The sequence below is a fragment of the Cervus elaphus genome, chromosome 11 (assembly GCF_910594005.1).
Source record: "Cervus elaphus chromosome 11, mCerEla1.1, whole genome shotgun sequence".
Classification (NCBI taxonomy): Eukaryota; Metazoa; Chordata; class Mammalia; order Artiodactyla; family Cervidae; genus Cervus; species Cervus elaphus.
The window spans coordinates 90737021-90762365 of record NC_057825.1 but is presented as its reverse complement, the minus strand read 5'-3'; the positions used below and the strand labels follow the sequence as shown (position 1 = coordinate 90762365).

The 25345-nt window shown below is 36.4% G+C and overlaps 1 protein-coding gene across 3 annotated transcripts in view; it reads left to right on the top strand.

The window, feature by feature from the left end:
- Positions 1–25345, top strand: part of EXOC6B (exocyst complex component 6B) — a 664516-nt gene that overhangs the window by 388473 nt on the left and 250698 nt on the right. For all 3 annotated transcript variants that reach the window (XM_043918361.1, XM_043918362.1, XM_043918363.1), the window contains exons 17-18: positions 4718–4852; positions 19450–19629. In XM_043918361.1, the coding sequence (XP_043774296.1) occupies positions 4718–4852; positions 19450–19629 (315 nt within the window). The remainder of the gene's footprint in view (positions 1–4717; positions 4853–19449; positions 19630–25345) is intronic.

The following is a 25345-nucleotide window of genomic DNA, read 5'->3' as shown; positions in this document are numbered from 1 at the left end:
TTGATGTAATTCATGGTGATCTTTTGTGTTGACAGATCTTTAAAAAGTCATGGGAAATTACTACTGTACCCAGTGAAGCTGCCTCCTTTTTTTTAAAACTGTCAATATCCTGCAAAACATGACAATTTTCTCTTTGAGTGCCACTGTTTTTTATTTCTATAATATGACACGATTTCTCCTTATTATTAGGATTTCTTTTGATAGATAGAATGTGTTCCCTATTGGTAATGCTCATTTTAAAATAGAAAATTTTTGGTTCCCCAAATTAACTCTCTTACTTTTCTAGCTTCCACATCAAGACAACCTTTCCAGTAGCCACATTCCCACTCATGAAGAAGAATGATTTAATGTATAAAATTAAAATTTTTAAACTGATTTTAGTCCTTCTCTGAAGAAGAAACACATTGAAAGGAAGAGGGTGAGAAATCACTTATTTTTGTGGGTATTTTTCCCTAAAGCACTCTAAAGTTAAAAAGCTGATGTTTTGGGTAGTTTTATAGGTGACAGAATTTTCTTCCAAAATTCAAACTATCAAATGGATGGAAAGGACCTGGATGTGTGCTAAGTTGCTTCACTCGCGTCTGATTCTTTGAGACCCCGTGGACTGTAGCCGACCAGGCTTCTCTGTCCTTGGGAATTCTCCAGGCAAGAATACTGGAGTGGGTTGTCGTGCTGTACTCCAGGGTGTCTTCCTGACACAAGGATTGAACCCATGTCTCTTATGTCTCCTGCATTGGCAGTCGTGTTCTTTACCACTACCCCCACCTGGGAAGCCCAACCCTGGGATCGAACCCAGGTCTTCCACATTGCAGGCAGATTCTTTACTATCTGAGCCGCCAGGGAAGCCCAGAAAGAGCCTAATGATTAATATGAACTTGTCTGATGAATTGTGGGAAATAGTGCAAAGACTTAGTCCCATTGTTGCCCTAACTTTTCTTTCTTGGAACTGGGTCTTTTATCTTTGCCATTATGTTTCAAAAGTAGCTGTTTTTGGCTGATCCTTAGGGGGTAGAAGTTACCTTTTTCCTTACTTGAATCCGTGACTAAAGCATTATGAGTTGACATGTATTTTTGGAGAATTAATTGTGTATTTGGCCTTGTGCTGTGTGCTGTTTGAGGAGGTTGTTGTTCAGTCGCTGAGTCATGTCCTACTCTTTGAGACTGCTTGGACTGCAACACACCAGGCTTCCTGTCCTTCACCATCTCTTGGAGTTTGTTCAGATTTGAGTCTGTTGAATCAATGATGCTATCTAACCATCTTACTCTCTACCGCCCCCTTCTGTTTTGCCTTCAAGCTTTACCAGCAGCAGGGTCTTTTCCAATGAGCAGGGTTTTCAATCAGGTGGCTGTAGTATTGGAGCTTCATCTTCAGCATCAGTCCTTCCAATGAATAGAATATTCAGCATTGATTTCCAGGACTGATTGGTTTGATCTCCTTGCTGTCCTAATGACTCTCAAGAATCCTCTCCAGCACCACAATTAGAAAGCATCAATTCTTCAGCCTTCTTTATGGTCCAACTTTCACATCCGTATATGACTACTGGAAAAACCATAGCTTTGGCTATATGGACTCTTTTCAGCAAAGTGACATCTCTGCTTTTGAATACACTGTCTAGGTTTATCATCGGTTTCCTTCTAAGGAACAAGCGTCTTTTAATTTCATAGCTGCAATCACTGTCCGCTGTGATTTTGGAGTCCAAGAAAATAAAAACTGTCACTTTTCCCCCTTCTATTTGACATGAAGTGATGGGATGGGATGCCATGATCTTAGTTCTTTGAATGTTAAGTTTTAAGCCAGCTTTTTCACTCTTCTCTTTTATCTTCATCAAGAGGCTCTTTAGTTCCTCTTCACTTTCTGCCATTAGAGTGTTATCATTGGCATATCTGAGGTTATTGATATTTCTCTCAGCAATCTTCATTCTAGCTTGTGTTTTATCCAGCTGGGCATTTCTCATGATGTACTCTGCACATAAGTTAAATAAGCAAGGTGACAATACATAGCCTTGACATACTCCTTTCCCAGTTTTGAACCAGTCTGTTGTTCTGTCCCTGGTTCTAACTGTTGTTTCTTGACCTGTGTACAAGTTTCTCAGGAGACAGGTAAGGTGGTCTGGTACTCACCTCTCTTTAAGAATTTTCCAAAATTTGTTGTGATCCACACAATCAAAGTCTTTAGTATAGTATTTCTGATTATGGTCCTATTAATAATTTAATTTAATATTCCACAGTTTAATGCAGTCACTTTTACTGAAGTACAATTCCATCTTTTAAACATTGTTTTGGAATATCGTTTGATTTTAAAAAATGTGTAGTACCTCCCTTCGTCTTTAACTCCAATTTTCCCCTTCTGTCATCTACTCAGTCTTCTCTGGATTATTATCTCACTAGACTGAAAGAAGATACAAGTTCTTTCATAGCCTTAAACACCAAAACTCCCTTGCCTACCACAACCCCACACCTAGACATATTCTTGTGAAAATGAAAAGTTAAAGATGTTGAAAAGAAAGGTAAAAAAGGGTTCCATTTTACTTTCTCTTTGTGTTTCTTTTTGGTTCAGGAATGTGAATAGTTTTTTATAGTTGAAATACATAGTAGGTATCAGTCATTAAAAAATTTAACTTAATTTTTTACATGCGGTAGAATCAAAGCATGGAGATGTATAGTTGTCGTCAGCCCCTCAATCTGATAGTTCAGCCTAATATACATAACAATGTAGTACTCCAGGGCTGCAGTCTTAGCTTATGCTAAGAGGCACTGTCTGAAATCATTAAGATGAGACCATAGTTTGAAGGTTGATGACTTGGATTTGAATCCCAGTTTAATTTCATTTTTTGTTTCTCTTACTGTAGAATGGAAGTGATAATTATGCCCACTTAACTTACCTCTTCAGGTTGCTAGGAGGGTGATGTAAGAAAATGAACTGTGAAGTGGTTTAGAAAGTTTAATTCTACTGACAGCAGTTTTCTTCCTTATCCTGCTCTCGAAGAAATTTGCAGATGGCTTTTTATCTTACTAGTACTGCCTTCTTTAAGGATCTCTTCTGTAAGAAAAGGAAAATAATATTAACAAAAGAATATTTAGTCTTCATAATAAGTGAGTTAGAAATTATTATTAATATTTTACAAGTAAATAAATAGGCTTAGAGAAGACAAGAAACTTTGTCAGTATCAATAATTTGTAAGTAGTTGCTGCCTGGTTTCTCTGACTCCTGTGCTCATATTTTTTTTTCATAGAAACTGATGTAGTTTGTTTATATACTGCAATTGTTCCAAAATTCCTATGTTCATTGTGCCTTATTTTGAAACTTACTGTCATTTCAGTCATTCTTGTTCTTTTAATGGGAGTTTATTTTATTCATTTGACAATTATTTATTTCCAGGTTGTATGCTAAATACTATCAGTTTTTTATCTTAGCCTTGAAAGAGATGGGACTAGCAAACCACCTTATCTGCCTCTTGAGAAACCTGTATGCAGGTCAGGAAGCAGCAGTTAGAACTGAACAAGGAACAATAAGACTGGTTCCAAATAGGAAAAGCAGTACGTCGAAGCTGTATATTGTCACCCTGCTTTTTTAACTTATATGCAGAGTACATCATGAGAAATGCTGGGCTGGAGGAAGCACAGGCTGGAATCAAGATTGCCAGGAGAGATATCAATAACCTTAGATATGCAGATGACACCAGCCTTATGGCAGAAAGTGAAGAAGAACTAAAGAGCCTCTTGATGAAAGTAAAAGAGGAGAGTGAAAAAGTTGGCTTAAAGCACAACATTCAGAAAACTAAGATCGTGGCATCTGGTCCCATCACTTCATGGCAAATAGATGGGGAAACAGTGGAAACAGTGGCTGACTTTATTTTTCTGGGCTCCAAAATCACTGCAGATGGTGATTGCAGCTATGAAATTAAAAGACGCTTACTCCTTGGAAGGAAAGTTATGACCAACCTAGCAGCATATTGAAAAGCAGAGACATTACTTTGTCAACAAAGGTCCCGTATGGTCAAAGCTATGGTTTTTCCATTGGTCATGTATAGGTGTGAGAGTTGGACTGTGAAGAAAGCTGAGTGCCGAAGAATTGATGCTTTTGAACTGTGGTGTTGGAGGAGACTCTTGAGAGTCCCTTGGACTGCAAGGAGATCCAAACAAATCCAAGCAAATCAGTCCTGGGTGTTCATTGGAAGGAGTGGTGTTGAAGCTGAAACTCCAGTACTTGGTCACCTGATGTGAAGAGCTGACTCATTTGAAAAGACCCTGATGCTGGGAAAGATAGAGGGCAGGAGGAGAAGGGGATAACAGTGGATGAGATAGTTGGATGGCATCACTGACTCAATGGACATGGGTTTGGGTGGACTCAGGGAGTTGGTGATGGACAGGGAGGCCTGGCGTGCTGCGGTTCATGGGGTCGCAAAGAGTCGGACACGACTGAGCGACTGAACTGAAACTGAACTGAGTCTTTATTTTGAACCAAAGATACGAGTTTAAAATAGTGACATTTACTCCTATAGTAGGGGGAATGCCAGATTCTTTGTCAGGGAAGTCAGGGAAGTCTTCATAGAGGAAGTGGTACCTAATCTTGTGCTTTCACAATAACTTTTATAGAATACAGATGGCCTCTGCCATTATATGCCTTTTGTTTTTCTTGTACCAGCAGATTCATAATGAGCCATGCATCCAAGGTTAAATAGTCAAATGACCCTTACATGTTCTTGTTATTTTCTAGCTTGTCCAGATTATTATCAATACAACACACTTGGAGAAATCCTGTAAGTACTTGGAAGAATTTATCACCAATATCACTAATGTCCTTCCAGAGACAGTGCACACTACCAAGCTGTACGGCACCACGACTTTTAAGGTGAGGAAGCCCTGCAGTGTCCAGAAGTGCTTCTGGTGTGCCGGGGTATCATAGCTAATCTGGCTCTGTTTGGCCCATAAGTCACGCATGGTCTTGAGAGTAAGTCCTTACTATTTCCTTAGGGAAACAAATACCAGTGCTTATTTTGGGGTGTTTAAAAAGGGTCTATAGTTGTATTCACTGAATCTTCCTTGTATTTCATACATAAAAATGACTGTTTTCCTCTATTGACTGCCTGGCATTCAAGAAGTCTTAAGTTTGGTCTAGGAAATGGTGGTGATAGCTGAAATCAACAGCAATTAAAATTTAAATTTAGCCATCTTCTCTTCTCTGTGTCCTATTTTGAGTCTTTTTTTTTTTTTTAAAGCCTTACTAGAACATGTATGTTTTAGGATTCTGTTGTTATTCTTATTATTTGATGATTTCAGTTTTGGAGCAAGTATATGTTTTGAAATCCAGAAGTTGATATGAATTAGATACGAAGTTATAGAGTTGAAATTTTGTTCTTTTTTTCTCTTTATTGGTACCTTCCCTTGAGAATAGATTTAAGAGTACAAATCAAATTTGATTCAAGTTGCTTATTACATTTTATGAGATATAAAAATTGTTGGTATGATCTACTTTTTTTCTAAGAAAAAAGATGTGAAAGAACCTGTCCAAAGCAATCTTGAGAGAGAACAAAGCTAGAAGAGTTACACGGTCTGATTTCAAAATGTATTATAAAGCTATAGTGATCAGAATGGTATGGTATTGACATAAAAACAGAGATGCAGATCAATGGAACAGACTGCAGAGCCCAGAAATAAACATGCATATATGGTCAATTAATTTAATACAAAATGGCCAAGAACGTATAATGAGGAAAGGATGGTCTTTTCAATAAAAGTAAATCAAAACCACAATGTGATAATGCATCACACATGTTAGAATAGCTATCAGTAAAAATACAAGAGATGATAAATACTGGCAAGGATATGGAGTAAAGGGAACACGTGTACACTGTTGGTGGGAATGTAAATTGGTATAGCCACTAGGGAAAACAGTGTGGAGGTTCCTCAAGAGATTACAAATAGAGCTTGTAATCTCTTGAGGAACCATATGACCTGGCAATTCTGCTTCTGGGTGTGTATTCAAAGAAAATAATGGAAAATTGTATTTCAGAGTTATATATAGTTTCATGTTCATTGCAGGAATAATCACAATAGCCACGATATGGAAACAGTCTACAGATAAGTGGATAAAGAAATGTTATATATATATATATGTATACACATGCACACACATATATTCTCTGTATATGTATTGATATCTATATGTGTGTATATATATATGAATATTATTCAGTTATGAAAAATAAGGACATCCTACCATTTGTGATAATGTAGATGGGCATTATGCTAAGGAAAATAAGCCACACTGAGAAGGAAAATTACTGCCTTTATATGTAGAATATTTTTTTAAAAATTAGTAGAAAAGTGGTTGCCAGGTACTAGAAGAGTGGATTAGGCAATAGAGAGAAGTTGGTAAGGAGGAACAGACTTTCAGCTTTAAGAGGAAAGAGAGCTAAGGAGCTAATGTAAAGCATGGTTTCTGTAGTTGATAGTACTGTATTGTATAATAGGTGCTAAGAAAATAGAACTTAAATGTTCTTATAGAAAAAAAGGTAGTATGTGAGGTGATGAATGTGTTAAATAACTAGATGATGGAAAAGAAATCCTCTCACAATATATGTGCATATTCAGTTCAGTTCAGTTCAATCGCTCAGTCGTGTCCGACTCTTTGCGACCCCATGAATCACAGCACGCCAGGCCTCCCTGTCCATCACCAACTCCTGGAGTTTACTCAAACTCATGCCCATCAAGTCGGTGATGCCATCCAGCCATCTCATCCACTGTTGTCCCCTTCTCCTCCTGCCCCCAACCACTCCCAGCATCAGGGTCTTTTCCAACGAGTCAACTCTTTGCATATTAGGTCACCACAATGTATAGTTTTAAATATCTTATGATTTTGTTTTCAGTGAAGCTGAAAAAAAGGAAAAAATGGGATGTGTAACAACCAAGGTATTCTTTCTCTATGTTTATCATTACATTGACTGCTAGATGAGTTACACATTTATGATGTGACCTTGGATTATTTCAAATTATCTATAAAATTACTTACAATAGAATTGATTATACATGATTTATATTTGTAACTTGTAAACTTTTCAATAATGTCTCATTGTATTAATATTGATTCTCTTTTAGTGAGGGATAGACTTATTTTATAGAGAGGCCCCAAGTATTAATATGAAAATATGACAAGAGATTTAAGAGTTTCAGGATGACTTTCCTTAGGTAATTTAATAGGAATTATAAGTATTCTTAAATATTATCATTGTTATGGAACATGGGTAATAATTTTATCAAAAAGTATTTCTACATGATTTCTACATGTGGAATCCAAAATTTCTCCATAAAAGAAAATGAGGTAGGGACTTACAGTTGAGTGTTGAATAGAAAATAGGAGAGAGAATGTGATGTGCATCTTTAGTTGTTTACCCTATGTATGTAATATAATTACATGCATATGTATGTACGAATATGTAATATGTACTACTATTCTTCCTCTAATCCATTTTAATTTTCTTATTTCAAGGGCTTTTCAAATTATGGTTAGAAATACTCCCAGAGGATGACTTACGTATTTTGCTGTTGTTCCAGCATTAAAATTGCTGAGGGAAAATTAAAGGCAGACAGGAAGGCATAGAGGTTGAGCAGCCAGTTAAATACTTAGTAAAGGAGAATTTCTGGAGACCACTAAAGGTCATGTTGACAGTGCTTATTGGAAACACTGATTTCTTAAAACACATTGAAAGTTTATTTTTACCAGGACTGGTTCAAAGCAGCTAACCCAGAACTCAGTATAAACATGGCAATTATAAGAGCTTCATATTGTGTATTTTCCTAAGCTACTGTTTCCAGAAAACTTCCCCTTGCAGATGGAAACCTTAATGCTGAAAATGGGGCAAAAATAATCAGAAGGTCTTCAAGGTATTTTCTTGCAGAGTTCCTTCTTGTTTTTACCATATGTGACCTAATCAAGCTGATATTCTTAGCTTTCCTTGTTTATAAGAATTCCCTCACTCACTTACAAAATAAAATGAAGGTATTTTACATCATAAACATTGCCTGTGTACCTACTATTAAATAAGGTAGAGTTTGGGGTAGAAGAAGAGAAAATACTTAGTTCTTTAGTTTAGAGTTTATAATCTATAGGGAAGACAGTCATTATAAATTCTGTAAAGAACTGTGCAAAACAAAATCCTAAAATAATACAATAAATACATTAAACTTCTCCCTTATTGTAAAAGTTTTTATAAAGCATCTGTTACATACCAGGCAGTAAACCAGTCTCCTGGCTTTACATAGCTTATATTCTAGTGATGATAGATGACACACAAACAAAAAATTTAATATAATATCAGGTAGTGTGAAGAACTAGAAAGAAAAAGAAATGATCTGAATGAAATCAGAAATTGAATCACTTGGATTTCTGATAGATAAGCAATCTAGTCAAGAGCTAGGTCTTCCTAGGTGGCTCTAGTGGTAAAGAACCCACCTGCCAAAGCAAGAGATGTAGGAGACGTGGGTTGGGAAGATCCCCTGGAGGAGGGCATGGCGACCCACTCCAGTATTCTTGCCTGGAGTATCCCATGGACAGAGGAGCCTGACAGGCTACATTCATAGGGTCTCAAAGAGGCAGACAAGACTGAAGTGACTTAGCAGGCACTCATGCATGCCTGTCAGAAGTTACAGTATAGTAGAAGGTATTACGTATTCAAGGTGGTCAGTATGCAAGGGGTCAGTCTGGCAATGCTGTATGTATCATTTGTGGTAGGAATTGTAAGAGACAAGATTGTTAGGACTCATATGATTTCTGGATTTTAGGCCACAGTAAGTATTTTTTATTTTTTTTGAAATGAAATGTGAGGCCATAAGAAGACTGGAAATGGTGGTGATAACCTGATTTTATAATGGGTAACACTGGTTGCAATGTGGAAAATATAGGATAGGTCAATAAGAGTGGAAGAAGGAGCCCTATTTGAAGGTCATTACAGTAGTCTAGGTCAGAGAGACCGATCATTTGGACTATAGTGGCAGGGATAGAAATGTAAAGAAATATTTTTGAAGGCAGAGATGGCAAGTTTTACTGCTAGATTGGGTATGAGGTTATAAGAGAAAGCATGGAGTCAAAAATTATTCCAAGATATTTAACCTAAGCAAACTAGATGAGTGGTGATGCTATTACCTAAGATAGGGAACAGCGAGAAAATAACAGGTTTGGAGAGTAGCAGTAGAATCAAGATTTCCATTTTTAATATATTATGTTTGAAGTATTTAGTGTCATTTATCATAGAGATATTAAATTGACGGGATAAAGTCATAGTTGTACATAAAACTTTAAAACTCATATATATATAAAGATGGTATTTAATACCAGGGAGCTGGCTTTCTGCTGGGAATTGAATATAGATAGAGAAAAACTGAAGAACAGGGAAGCCTGCAGTCCATAGGGTCGCAAAGAGTCAGACTCTTGCTAAGTCAGACTTAGCAACTGAATAGCAACAACCAAAGAAAAGGTATGAGGTTTGAGCTCTAAGGAAAATCAACTTTGACATATCTAGAAGAGGTGAGTGGTACTTATCCCAGCTATGAAACCTTCAAGGAGGACTTACCAGAAAAGACTCAGTAGGAGGTGTCCAACAGGAGTATCTTTGGACCTGCGGAAGGCATCCAGAGAAAGGATGAGGAGGGAATAAGGGACATTTTTAGGTGAGGCAACTTCATGTACAAAGATGAAATAATGAAATAAAATTGTACATGTTATGTGTCAAATAAGGGTAGTAATGACTTATAGAAGTAGCTAAATATCAATTTGTGAAGTACTTTGCTTTATAATGATAGATAATTTGGATTTCATCCTAATAAAGTCTTTTAGAGACTTTAAGCAAGGATATGTCACAATTTAAAAAAGTATTGTTTATTTTGCTTAATTAGAAGAAAGGGAAAGGACACTTCCCTGGTGGTCCAGTTGTTAGGAGCCCTCCTTGCAGTGCAGGGAATGCAGATTCGATCCCTGGTTGGGGAACTAGGGTCCTCTGTGCCTTGGAGCAACTAAGCTAGTTCCATGCACCACAACTAAGACCTGAGTCAGCCAAATAAATAAATAAATGTTAAAAAAAAAAAAGGAAGGAAGGAAAGAAGGAGACAGGAAGGAAGGATTGAAAAAAGGATGAAGAGCAGAAAGGAAAGGAGAAAAGAAAAAAAAAGGAAGGAATAAATAAATCACAATTACTTGAAACTCATAATCAGAAGAAATGAAATATATCCCCAGAATATGTTGTATAACTCTTTGCTAATAAATTTCTAGATCTAGTAGAAAATGTGTGATTAATAAATGATATAAGAAAATACAGAAGATTGGCATAACTATGAAAGAAATGAAAATATTGTTAAGTATTACTTGAAAACAGGAAGGAGTCACATAATTTTATAAGTGAATTCATTTATGCTTTCATGAAACAGATTACTTCTGTATAATTTAAAATACTCTAGACTATAGAGAAAAGGAAAATATCTTGGTTAATTTTTGTGATGTCAACTTAACAATGATTCAAAAACTAGAGAAACCACAAAAAGCCGTGAATAATTAAAGACAAATATTATGTGAAAATCATAAATAATAAAATATCAAAATCTGGAAGTGTATAGAAAATAGGGATAAACTAAGGTTATGAATGCAATGATGATTAGTACTAGAAAATTGTATAAAATTATTCACTACTGTAATAGGTCAACTGAGAAAAAAGGCATGAGTACTTAAAAAGGTATTTTTTAATATAGAAGACAGATTTTATGCTCTTGGGCTCCAGAATCACTGCAGGTGGTGACTGCAGCCGTGAAATTAAAAGACCCTTGCTCCTTAGAAGGAAAGTTATGACAAATCTAGACAGCATACTAAAAAGCAGAGACATCACTTTGCCGACAAAGATCCATATGGTCAAAGCTATGGTTTTTCCAGCAGTCATGTACAGATGTGAGAGTTGGATCATAAAGAAGGCTTAGCACCAAAGAATTGATCCTTTCAAATTATGGTGCCAAAGAAGACTTTTGAGAGTCCCTTGGATTCAAGGAGATCAAACCTGTCAGTCCTAAAAGGAATTAACCCTAAATATTTGTTGGATGGACCGGTGCTGAAACTAAAGCTCCAGAACTTTGGCTGCCTGATGTGAGAAGCCAACTCATTGGAAAAGACTCTGGTGCTAAGAAAGATTAAAGGCTAAAGAAGGGGCGACAGAGGATGAGATGGTTAGATCGCAGTACCGACTCAACGGGCTTGAATTTGACCAAACGCTGAAACAAAGTGGAGGACAGAGGAACCTGGCTCACTGCAGTCTATGTGGTTGCCAAGAGTCAGACATGACCTAGCAACTGAACAATAACAACAGCATATATAAGACCACATCTCTTCCTGGTAAAATCTCTTAGTAAACCCCTCTATCAGCAATTGACAGATAACTATCAGAAAATTAGTAAGGCTGTAGTTTAACTGAATGGTGCTATCAATCAGCTGATCACATTGACATTTATAGAATATTTCATCTAATAACAGCATAATACATATTCTTCTCAAAACTCATAAGAACATTCACCAACACAGATTATGTTCTGGGTATTAAAACACATCTTAAAAACTTTAAAGAATGAATATGAATCTTGCTCTCAGACCAAATGGTATTAAACCCTAGAAATAAATAATAGAAAGGTAGCTAGAAAATCCCCAGATATTTGGAGATGAACCTACACACCAGAAAAACACATAGGTCCAAAAATTTTTTTTTTCAAGAGAGATTAAGAAGGACTTCAGACTACATTGTATGATCCCCATGGACTGTAGCCCATCAGGTTCCTCTGACCAAGAAATTCTCCAGGCAGGAATACTGGAGTGGGTAGCCATTCCCTTCTCCAGGGATCTTCCCAAGCCAGCTATCGAAACGCAGATCTCCTACATTGCAGTCGTCTCTTTACCATCTGAGCCACCAGGGAAGCACAAAATAAAGTGTAACTTAAAATTTGTGGCATCAGTGAAAGCACTGCTGATAGGGAAATTTACAGCATTAATCACATAAATCAGAAAATAAGAAATTTCAAAATCAATAGTCTAAGCTTCTGCTTTAGGAAACTAGGGAAGGAAGAACTAATTAAATCCGAAATAGCTAGAAGAAAAGAAAGTTAGAATAGAAATCGTTGAAAACAGAAAGGCAAAGGAGATAATCAATGAAATCAAATACAGATTTTTAGAAGCATCAATAAAATTGATAAACTTTGAGTTAGGCTGACCAATAGTAAAAGAGAGAAGACACAAATTATTAATATCACAAATAAAAAAGGGGCCATCACTAGTGATTCAGTGGATTAAGATTAACAAAGGCATATTATGAACAACTCTGTACCCACAAATTGACAGTCTACATAAATTGAACAAATTATTTCAAAGACACAATTTACCAAAACTCAAAAAATGATGGTCTAAGTACCCTTATATCTATTGAAGAAATTGAATCAATAGTTAATGGCTTTTCAAAATAGAAAGCAGTAGGCCCAGTTGAAAGAAGGTATAGAAAACACAAATAAATGAAAAGATATTCCATGCTCACTGATTGGAAGAATTAATATTGTTATCAATAAAAAATCCAAACTACCCAAAGTGATCTGCAGATTCAGTGCAATCCCTATCAAAATAATTATTTTTAATAGTATGATATTTTTATAGAAACTTAAAAATCAATATTAAAATCTGTATGAAAGTGCAATAAACTCTGGAAATTCAAAACAATCATGAGGAAGAACAAAGCTGGAAGAATCACACTTCATGATTTCAAATTATATTATAAAGCTATTGTAATCTAAACAATATGGTATTGGTATAAAAGCAGACATATTTATCAATGAAACAGGTTGGAGATCCCATACATATATGGTCGAGTGATTTATGATAGAAGGGCCAAGAATATACCATGAGGAAAGGACAGTGTCTTCAATAAGTGGTTTTGGTAAAACTGGATAGTCATATGCAAAAAGAATGAAACTGGACCTCTATTTTATATCATAGACACAGATTGACTCAAAATGGATTATAAACTTAAATGTAAGACTGAATCCACAACACTCCTAGAAGAAAACTTAGTAACTTCTTTGACATTGATATAGGAAGTGATTTTTTGGAATTGACAACAAAAGGAAAGCCAATAAAATACAAAATAAACAAGTGGGACTTCATCAAATTAAAAGCTTTCTGTATGAACTTATTTACAAAACAGGAACTAGAGCCACAGACATTGAAAACGAACTTATGATACGAAAGGGGAAAGGGGCTGGGGGAGCTATAAATTAGGAGTTTGGGATTAGTAGATACAAACTGCAATATATAAAATAGATAAATAACAAGGTCCTACTGCATAGCACAGGAAACTATATTCAGTATCTTGGAATAAACCATATGGAAAGGAATATATATATATGTGTGTGTGTAAAGATACACACATATTTGGCTGAATCACTTTACAGAAGAAACTAACATAACACTGTAAATAAACTTTCTTTTTATTAGAATAAAAAAACATAGATGACAAATGTTGCCAAAATTTGGAGAAGAGGGAACCCTTGTATAATGTTGGTGGGCATGTAAGCTGATACAGCCACTGTGGAAAACAATATGGAAGTTTCTCAAAAAATTAAAAACAGAGCTACTGTATGATCCAGCAAGTCTACTTCTTGGTGTCTTTTCAAAGGAATCAAAATCATTATCTTGAAGAGTTATGTGTACTCTCAAGTTCATTATAACATTAACTAAAATAGTCAAGATTGGAAACAACCTAAGTGTGTAACGGATGAATGGCTAAATTACACACACACCATACACACAATGGAATATTACTCAGCTATAAAATAGAAGGAAGTACTGATCACTTGCAAAACATGGAGGAACCTGGAAGGTATTATGCTAAGTGAAATAAATCAGATAGGGAAGGACAAAAACTTCATGGTATCATTTATATGTAGAATCGAGTTCACGTAGAAATAGAGAATAGAAAAATGATAGCCAGGACTGTTGGGTGACGGAAGTAGAGGTTGATAAAAGAATATAAACTTTCAATTGAAAGATGAATGGTTTGAGCACCTAGTGTATAACAATGTGACTGTAGTTGGTTGCACTGTATTGTAGTAATGGTAATTGCTAAGAGAGTAGGGGCTTCCAGATGATGCTAGTGGTAAAGAACTCACCTGCCAATGCAAGAGTCATGAGTCGAGAGTTAGATCCCTGGGTGGGGAATATCCCCTGAAGGAGGGCATGGCAATCCACCCCAGTATTCTTTGCTTGGAGAATCCCATGAACAGAGGAGTCTGGCGGGCTATGGTCCATAGGGTCACAAAGAGTCAGACATGACTGAAGTGACTTAGCATGCACACATGCTATGAGAGTAGAACTGAAATGTTCTTACACAAAAAAAGTAAATATGTGAGGTGATGGATGTGTTAATTAACTTGATGTGGGGAATCTTTTTGCAGTGTGTCCCTGTATTTAATTATGTAGTGCATTTTAAATATCTTGCAACTTCTCAATTATATCCTAATTAAGCTGAAAGAATTCTACCTAATATTTAAGGGTGAAATTTCACCCCTTCTTTATGATATTTTCTAGAAAGTAGAAGCAGAGGAAATACTACCTAACTCACTGTGGGCATCATGTGTGCTCAGTTGCTCAGTCATGTCTGACTCTTTGTGACCCTATGGACTGTAGCCTGCCAGGCTCCTCTGTCCATGGGATTATTCTGGTAAGAGTACTGGAGTAGGTTGCTGTTTCCTTCTCCAGGGGATCTTTCTGACCCAGGAATCGAACCCACATCTCCTGCGGCTCCTGCATTGGCAGGTGAATTCTTTCCCACTGAGCCACCTGGGAAGCCCTAATTCATTGTATAAGTTCAGTACTATCCTAATATCAATCAGACATTGTATGAGAGGAAAACTACAGAACAGTAGTTCTCATGAACATTGATGTAAAATCCTCAACAAAACATTATTAAATTGAATCCATTGATGTATCAGAATTATACATGACAGCCAAGTGGGATTTATTCTAGGTCTTTGAGACTTAGTCAGCATCAGAAATCAAGTAATGTATTCATCACATCAATGGGCTGTATACAGAAGAACAATTAGATCAATAGAATCGTATCAGTAAATGTAGAAAATGTGTTGACAGAATCCAACAACTATTCATGATAAAACATGTCAGCTAACTTTAATAGGGGCGGGGGGAAATTTCCTCAACTTGATAGAGAACATCTGCATGAGTCCTACAAATAACATCATACCTGCTGGTGAGAAACTAGAAGCTTTCCTGTTAAAATCATGAACAAAGAAGGCAAGGCTGTTCTTTTGTGCCATTCTTCTTCAGTGCTCAGTGAGCCTTGATATCAAAGATGTACAGATTGGGATGTTGCTGTTTAGTCACAGGGTCCCACTCTGTGACCCCATGGACTGTCACCCACCAGGCTCCTCTGTCCATGGATTTCCCAGGCAAGAATACTGGAATGGGTTGCCATTTCCTTCTCCAGGGGATCTTCCAAACCAGGAATCGAAGCTGCATCTCTTGCATTGGCAGGCGGGTTGTTTACTACTGAGCCACCAGGGAAGCCCCTTACAGATTGGGAAGATCGAAATAACGCTGATCTTGGTTACAGATGACGTAATTGACAAAGTAGAAAATATAAAAGGATTAACAACAGCAAAAAGACTACTGGGAGTAATAAAAGACTGTAACAAGGTTCAGATTATAAAAGTGATATACAAAAGTCATTTGGTCTGTCTTTGTATCAGTAATGAATAACAAGTTTGTAATTGAAAATGCAATACTATTTACATTAACATTGAAGTAGGATAGAAATATGTGTAAATCTAACAAAATAAACAGTATCTAGATGAGGAAATCTCTAAAACCCTGATACAAAGTAGTCAAAAAAGTAAGATCTAAATAAATGGAGATATTTATTTTATAAATATTCATGGATAAGTAGATTTAGTATTTTATGAGTATGTCAGTTCTTTTCAACTTAATCTAAAGATTCAATCCCAGTCCAAATTCCAGCAAATATCATTTTGTGGATATTGACAGATTGTTTCTGAATTTTATATGGGAATGCAAAACACCCAGTACAGCCAACACAATATTGACAGAGAAGAGCGGTGTTTTCGAACTGACACTCCTTGATGTCAAGATTTACTGTAAAGCTACAGTAACAAGAGGATGTGATAATGGTATTAAAAAAAAAAAAATTCAGTCAAGGGAACAAAATAGGTAGCCCAGAAATAGATTCGCAGAAATATAATCAATTGATTGTTGACATGGAGTAAAGTCAGTTTAATGGAGAAATGAGAGGCTTTTCCATTAATGGTTTTGAAACAACTTGTCATCCACATGCAAAAGAAAAAGAAAGAAATCTAGACACAGGTGTTACACTTCAAAATTGAGTTAAAATTTTGATGGTTTTTCTCCTGAAATTTTTAAACAATTTGATTGGAGGATGATTTCTTTATAAAATGTATTGTTTTCCACTGTACAGCAATGTGAATCAGCTCTAAGTATACGTATATATCACCTGTCTCTTGGGAAAAAAAAGTTTTCAGTTTGAATTAAACTCAAGAAAATTCGAGTTAATTGAGTTAAAGATGAACACAAAAGGGATCACAGACTTATAGGTAAAACACAACACAATGAAACTCCTAGAAGATAATATAAGGGAAAATGTTGGTGACCTTGAGTTTGACTATGAAACTTTTAAGGTGCAACAACCAAAACATGATCCATCAAAGAGAATACTAAGTTGGACTTCATTAAAATGAAAAACTGCTGCTGTAGAAAAGACACTGTTAAGAAAATGAAAAGACAATCAGAAAATATTTGTAAAAGTCGTATCTAATAAATCCAAAAAAATATCTAATAGATAAAAAAAAAACTGGTAAAGCTCAACAATAACCAAATTTAAAACTGGGTTTAATATGGGTTCACTCTAAAAATGGGTAAAAGATCTGAACAGATATCACACCAGAGCCTGGAAAGGGTATTATAAATTAAAACAACAGTTAGATACCATGTAGAGTTCTTAAAATGACTAAAACCCAAAATGGTGACAACAACCGCTGGGGCAGTAGCAGCTTTCTCATTCATTGCTGGTGGGAATGCAAAGTTCAGTTCAGTTGCTCAGTCGTGTCTGACTCTTTGCAGCCCTGTGCACTGCAGCAGGCCAGGCTTCCCTGTCCATCACCAACTCCCAGAGCTTGCTCAGACTCATGTCCATTGAGTTGGTGATGCCATCCAGCCGTCTCCTCCGGTAATGCAAAATGGTAATGTTATTTTGGAAGACAGTTTGTCAGTTTCTTACAGGGCTAAACAGAAATAGTCTTACCATGCAATTCATCAGTCATGTTCCTTGGTAAGGGGTGAATTGAAGTCTTAATCCACACGAAAACTTATACATGAATGGCCACAGCAGCATTGCTATAATTGCCTGCACTTGAAAACTACCAAGATGTCCTTCAGTAGGTGAATGAATAGACAAACTGTGATGCATCCTGACAATGGAACATTTTTCAGTGATGAAAAGGAGTGAACTATCAAGCCACAGAAGACCTGGAGGAAAATTAACTGCACATTGCTAAGTAAAATAAGGCAATTTGAAAAGCTACATACATGATTCTAAGTATAAGACACTCAAGAAAGTTAAAATTTCGGAGAAAGTAAAATGATCAATTATTTCCAAGATTTGGGGGATAAACAAGGTAGGGATAGTCAGAGCATAGTGGATTTTTAGGGCAAGAAAACTCTTCTGTATGATTCTGACTGTAATGGTGAATACATGGCATTATCCATTTGTAAGTACCCATAGGACTGTACAGCATGAATAGTAAAACCTGATGCAAACTATAGACTTTAGTTAATAATAAAATATCAATATTGGTTCATCTGTCGTAACAAATGTTCCACACTAACTCAAGGGTTTTTTTAAATAGGGGAAACAGTAGGAGGGAGACAGGGGTGCAGTATCTGTAAACGCTCTGTACTTTCTGCTCAAATTTTCTTCAAGTCAAAATTTCTAGAAAATAATGTTTATTAAAAGAAAATTTAGTAAAATAGGAATTCAAGGATCATATTAGATTATCATACAAGTAAGTAAATAAGCAAGTAATCAGAGAAATGTTCTTGTAACTGTTCGTATAAGTGAACATAGTCAATGCCTATATCAGAGTATGTAAATACCTTGCAAAATTATGCAGGTATTAAAAAGGTGAAAATGGAGAAGAGGTTATGAATTAGTGTAAAATTTGGAGGCTAGAATTTATAGGACATAGGGACTGACTATGGAAGAATCAGTGGAATCTAATATGTTGCTTAGATCTCTGCCTTGAACTGAAATGAACAGACGAGAGTGGGGATTATAGTTCTTCAAGTCCTGGACCTAGAATAATATTTAAAGTTTCTGTGAACCATAATGCAGGAAACAATCAGATATATGTGTCTTTAACAAGAATGGGTTTGGACAGAGATAGTGAAAGGCATAGGAGGTGATGAAATCACTCAGCAAAAGTGAGAGGATTAGAGGCCAGAAAAGTAAAAGAAAAAGTTTGTCCTGAAAGCCAAAAAAGGAACAGGGTTATAGCAGAGAATGTTTAACAGAGGAAGGTCAAGTAAGATCAGCCTGAAAAATGAATATTAGATATGGTAGCCTGGTGAATTACCCTGGACCAATCTATGTTGATGGATTGTTAGCATTTCAGTTTAGACTGTTTTGCCCTAAAAATGTTTTTCTTGGAGCTTTAGTTCCATGACACTTCTTAGCACCTTTTATATGCCACTGTACATCACAACTCTTTTAAAGAGGGTTTCTCAAACTTACTTGATTTAGGAACATTTTTTGGCTATTGTTTAAGCACTTTTCAGGACTATTGTTAATTAGTCCTGAAATTGATAATTTTTGGAAATGTGTACCCATCTTTGAAGAAACTTCATTATAAAGAATCTAGAAAGGTGGGATAGTAACTAGTGGAAACAAACAGCATTAAATTTGGAACTTCAGGAAACCTATGATAAGGAAAGTGAAGATACTAGCAATTTTAAGAGAGGTTGGTATTGTCAGGAGGGAGGTTCTTGGAATCCTGGAAGAGAAGAGAACAGGATCCTGAGAATGAGTATAGTTTTGATAGTTTGTTTGATAGATGGTTGAGTGTAGTTTGATGGATAAGAAAGTAAAAAGGATGCAGATAGCTGAGGGTAGTGAAGGCAATTTCTTATTTGGTGAATCTAAATAATAGCTTGTCTTGCAGACACAAAATAGAAAAGACTCTACTGAGCTTTTGGAAAAAAGAAAAATTAATGGAGACTGTAATATTACTTGATATTCTCAATTATGTTACTTAGTTTGAGATGTTTCCAAGCAGAAATTTCTGCTTTGTTTGTAATGCAATTCTGAATGATTATTAAAATTTCATATCTCATAGGATGCCAGACATGCAGCTGAAGAAGAGATTTACACCAACTTAAATCAGAAGATTGACCAGTTCCTACAGCTGGCTGACTATGACTGGATGACCGGAGATTTGGGCAGCAAAGCCAGTGATTATCTAGTGGACCTCATTGCCTTTCTACGCAGCACCTTTGCTGTGTTCACACACCTTCCTGTAAGTGACAGTTGCTTTTATTTTGTCCGTCATATAGAAAAAAGATTTCTTAAAATCTAGGTTGGTGAAAGATGTTTGTTTCTGCTGTAACTAGCTAGGAAGCTATGGGTATAAAATCTCACATTGTAATTATCCCTTAACAAGATTTATAGACTTCTTCCATCTTATTCTAAGACTTCTTTTTTTCATTGACATTTGCATTTTGTTTATTCTGGAAATGATTCGTAATATTATGTCTGCTTATCTGTCCCTCCTAACTTCAAGGTAATTAGTACAACACATGATGGATGCCTTGGTGGAAATAAAATAGAAAATTAGGAGTTAGAATTTTAGATATGTATCTTCTAATTCTATAATATCCATTTAATTTTTTTTTAACATCCTCAAATTCTCTAGTAAAATTCTCCCAAGACTTTTCTAATTTGTCTATCTTTTTTCTATTTTCTTGAGCATATGTATCACAGCCTTTTAAAAATTGAAGTATAATTTATTTGCAGTATTATATTAGGAACTTCCCTGGTGGTCCAGATGCTCCCAATGCAGGGGGCACGAGTTTGATCCCTCACAGGGAATTAAAGATCCCACATTTCTCACAGCATAGCCAGAAGAAAAGTTACAACATTGTATTGGTTTCAACTTTACAGGATAGTGTTTCAGTGTTTTTACAGATTATACTCTAAGATAATGGCTATAATTCCAAATGTGCTATATGGTATATCCTTGTTGCTTATCTATTTGATACACAGTAGTTTGTGTCTCTTAATCCCTTTCTTCTGTCTTTCCCCTTCCTTTTTCCCTCTTGTTTATTGATTCCCTGTTGTTTATTGATCTCTGTTTTATTCATTTCTCTCTAATCTTTATTATTCCCTTCCTTCTGATGACTTTGTTCATCTTTTTCTAATTTTTTAAAAAGTGATTGGTTAGGTACTTTATTTGAGGTTTTACTTATTTCTTGAGAAAGGCCTGCACCACTGTACACTTCTCTCTTAGAACTGCTTTCTGCATGCCATAGATTTTTGGACTTTTGTGTTTCCATTTTCCTTTATCACAACTTGTTTTCTGATTTCCTCTTTGATTTCTTCTTCAATTAGTTGGTTTTTTAGTAGGATATAGTCTTTACATTTGTGCTTTTCCCATTTTTCTTCCTGTAATTGATTTCTAATTTTATACAGTTGTAATGGGGGAAGATGCTTGATATAATATCTATCTCCTTAAAATTGTTCAGACTTATTTTTTGGCCTAGCATGTGATCTGACCTGGGGAATGTTTCATCTGTACGTGAAACGAATGTATATTCTGGTACTTTTGGATGAAATGTCCTGTCAATAGCTTTTAACTGTTCAAATGTGTCAGTTGAGATCACTGTTACATGATAAATTTTCTGTCTAGAATGTTTGTTCACTGAGGTAAGTGAGGTGTTGTGTAGTCACTAAGGTGTGTCTGACTCTTTTGCAACCCCATGGGCTATAGTCTGCCAGGCTCCTCTGTCCATGAGATTTCCCAGGCAAGAACACGGGATCAAACTCATGTCTCCTGCATTCGAAGGCAGATTCTTTGCCACTGAGCCACAAGGGAACAAGTGAGGTGTGAAAGTCCCCTTTTGTTATGGTATTATTGTCAGTTTCTCCCTTCAAGTCTGTAAATATTTGCTTCAAATATTTAGATACCCTTGGGGTGTGCATATTAATGCATATAATATCCTTGTCTTGTATCGATCCCCTTATCATGGAATAATACCCTTCTTTGTGTTTTGTTATAGCCTTTGTTTTAAAGTCTGTTTCATCTAAAGCAAGTATTGTTACCCTGGGTTTCTTATTATTTCTCTTTGCATGAAATACCATTTTCATTTCCTCACATTCTTTCTATCTGTGTATTTTACTTTGAAGTGAATCTCTTAAGCAGCATGTAGAAGGGTCTTCTCTTTTCATTTAATCTGTCACCCTATATCTTTTGATTGGAGCATTTGTCCACTGATACTTAAAGTAATTATTGATAGGTATATAGTTACTGCCATTTTGTCACTTATTTTCTGATTGTTCTTATAGTTCTTCTCTGTTCATTTTTTCTTCCCTTTGTATCTTCCCTTGTGGTTTTGTTGATTTTTCTGTAGTAGTATATACCAGAGAACTCTCAGACTGTTTTGAGCTTTTACAATTTGCTCTTTTTTTTTTTTTCTTTTTTACTGTTTGAATTGGGTGATCTCATTTATTTTACCAGGTCACTTACATGTTCCTCTGTATCACTTACTTTGCTCTTCATTTTTCCTAGTGTGTTTTTAATTTCAACCATTGAATGCTTCATTTCTTATTGGGTCTTTTTAAACAGTTTCTAGTTTTTTATTAAAGTTATCACTGTGTAGATATAGTCTGTTCCCTAATTCCGTGAATATTTTTTATAACCAGTGGTTTGAATTCTTTATCAGATGAATTATTTATTTATGTTTTATTGTTTTTTCAGGTGTGTTTTCTTGTTCTTTCAATTGAGAATGGTTCTTCTGCCTTTACGTTTTGCTTAACTTATCTGTTTCCATGAGTTTAGGTGAAACAGTTACCTGTTGTGATCTTGAAGGGGTGTTCCATGTGGCAGCAACCCGATGTGTGCCGTGTGCGTTTGGTGTGAGAGCTGCATTTGATGGGAAACAAGTCACAGTGATAACTTTCCTCAGGGTGTGCTGATAGCATCAGCTTGGTAGAGAGTGGGGCTCCAGAGGGAGGAGCTGAAGTCTGTGCCGGGTGTGAAATGGGGCTTCCCCTCTGCCCAGTGGCCATCAACACCCTATGGGGGTGGGGTCTGATTCCAAATTCCTGGAACAGATGCCCTGAGGACCTGGCCTGGGCCAGCTCTGTCCCTTTAACTGTGTCTTTCCCCTTTTTTCCACCTTGGGAGCCATACCTGGGTGGTGGGAACTGCTGAAGTCAGTTGGGTCCTTGGGGGCCCTTGGCTTGTGTTGATTACAGGCAGAGGCTTACGCTGTCTCTAACGCGCTGCCTGTATGGGATCCCACGTTTGTTTCCCTTACTCTGCTCTGACTCAGCCACAGGTCCAAGTCCTCTTTGTCCCTCACAGCTGATCACTGCCCTCTGTCCCAGCTCCCCCTCCCTGTTGGGGAACCACATTATAGTGTTGTTGCCTGTGTTGACTCAGTGTGTGTCAGGAGGTGAGCTATGCCTGAGTGCTACCATCAGAGATCTGGGTTGCTTATGATGCTCTGCTTGAGTAAGCATCAACAATGACACCCCTCCCCCCCGCCCCAGGCTCCACCAAAAGACCAGCTTGCTTCTGCATCCCAAGATCGAGTTTTCTCCCTGATCATGACCACCCCAGATTTAATACCCTGCTGAGATGTGGAGTGAATAGCCACAGTGCACTGGCTCAGCTCAGGCTGAGTCACGCACTGAGGTGGTTGTGGGAAACCTGGCAGCCTCTCAAGCATACCTCTTTCCACCCTGTCTTGGGGTATGAATGTGCTCCTCATGAGTGGGCTGCAGACTTCTCCCTGCCCCCCCAGTAGTGCCAGTGGCCCTCAAACCAGCCAAGAAAGCTTGTCTCTCCTGCACAGGACCCCGGACTTGGGCATCTAATTGATGGCTTTCACTGCTCACTCCCCTGGGCAGCTGTCCACCCACGTATTCTCCCTTTTACTCTGAGTCACCTCCCAGGAACACAGGGCCCAGCCCCATCATTTTCTTCATCCTTCCTGATTACTTGTGTATTTTTCTTCCAACCTTTTTCCTATTAGGTTTCTTCTGTCAGTTTCCAGTTTGTTTTCAGTGAGAATTTTTTGACTTGTATTTTTGATATGTTCTTGGGGGGATATGAGCTCCATGTTCTCTTAATCCACTGTCTTGATCCTACTCCTCTGAAGCTGTTTTAAAGATATTTATGTACATGTAATTCACTACATGTAATTCACCTACATATTGGTTAGATTTGTTTCTCACTACATGTAATTCACTACATGTAATTCATCTACATATTGGTTAGATTTGTTTCTCAGTTTTATTGTTGCTGTTATCAGTCATTTGGTCCTATCTCTTCCTATAAATTTTTGGTATATGGTAGACATTATTTTTAAAATATATTTTGATAAATGTTCCAGATAATATCTTCTGCCACCAGAATTGTTTCATCCTTTCCCTTACTAAGTAGTTAAACTGAGTGGGTCATTTGTGGTTTGAACCTCATCGCCTTAATCCAATTATGAACTGATCTGGATTGAGCTTGGGTTGCAGTTGTATTGTACCTTTGGTTTACATTTGTTGCTAGGATGTGGTTCTTCAGAGCTTTTAATGAGAGCCTGGCACATTATTGTCTCTTCAGTACCAAGAGGACTGTGGAAATTTCCACTTTTCATATAAACTTAGCTCTTCAGCTTCCTGCTTTTTACAGTTTTAAAATTTGGCAAATACCCTGAGTAGGTGTCTTACCCAGATCAGCAATTGCTAACAGTAAAAACTGTGATTGGAGATTGTCGATATCAATTCATTTATCCCTCAAGAGCTTTCAAGCTGCCACCTGTGATTCTTATGAACACTCCCACTAGTGAGTTGTTTTTTCTGAAACATTGTGAAACTGCAGGAAATCTTACTTTGCTTTTGAAAGGTTTTGGCTTAGACCGTTATTTTCCTCGGCTGTATAGTTTTAGAATTCAGAAAATGTCTTGAGGAGAAAACTGGCCCTGAGATCTCTAATTTTGGCACTTCAGCCCCATGGAAGCAACAAAAATTCAGTGATTTTTTTTTTTTTTTCACCAGGGCAGTTAGTTACTTTCTGCCTGGACCTAACCCAGATTCTCAGTCTGTTACTACTCCTAGGTTTCTCAAAGGCCTCCAGGGACAACATCAGATCCTCAGCTCACCTTTAACAGGTCTGCCCTCTTTGCAATTTTATTCCCTTATGTTTTCGTTGCTTCCTTGCCTTCTGGTTTTCTCCAATTTTTTTTTTATTACCTTTCCTAATTTCTGGTAGAAGCACTAACCTATTAAAAACTAGGCCATTTTATCTATTTTATCTAGTTTCATCTTGATACCAAAATCAGAGAAAGTAGCCCAAAAGACAAAACTACAAATTAATCTCACAATTATAAAAAATAAACTTAGCAAGTCTATTTCAAAATGTTTCAAGAAAGTAATTTAGCATTAGTATGTAGGATTTACTCAAGAAATGCAGAGATGGTTTGATATTTAAAAATCAAATAAAATAATTTATCATAATACTAGGTGAAGGAGATAAAGTATATGATCTTTATATAATTCTAAAAAGATATTGTATAACATCCAGCCTGCTTTTCAAATTTTTAAAAAAAATTTTAAATACAAGCAATATTATATTTCAATAGCATGATAAAGAGCATGTATATGACATTCAGCAGCCATCAAAGATTTAATGGTGGAACACTAAGAATATTTATTTGCATCAACATCAGAAGAATGGTGAAGACATCTCACCATTACTTTAGATGTTCTATCAAATAAATAGGGTAAAAGAGAAGTAAATTACAAATTTTACAGTGAGCCATGTATCTTATGTTACATTATCCTTCTTATGTTAACATTATCCTTATGTTAGTATTGTGTGGTTGGAAAACTCTAGAAAATCAACTGAAAAATAATCAGGACCAATAAAACTTCTGGTTACAGAGTACACATAGAAAACAGGTCATCTTCTCTTACCTTTGCAATACCTTCATGGAAAACATTGTCCCAAAAGTATCCTG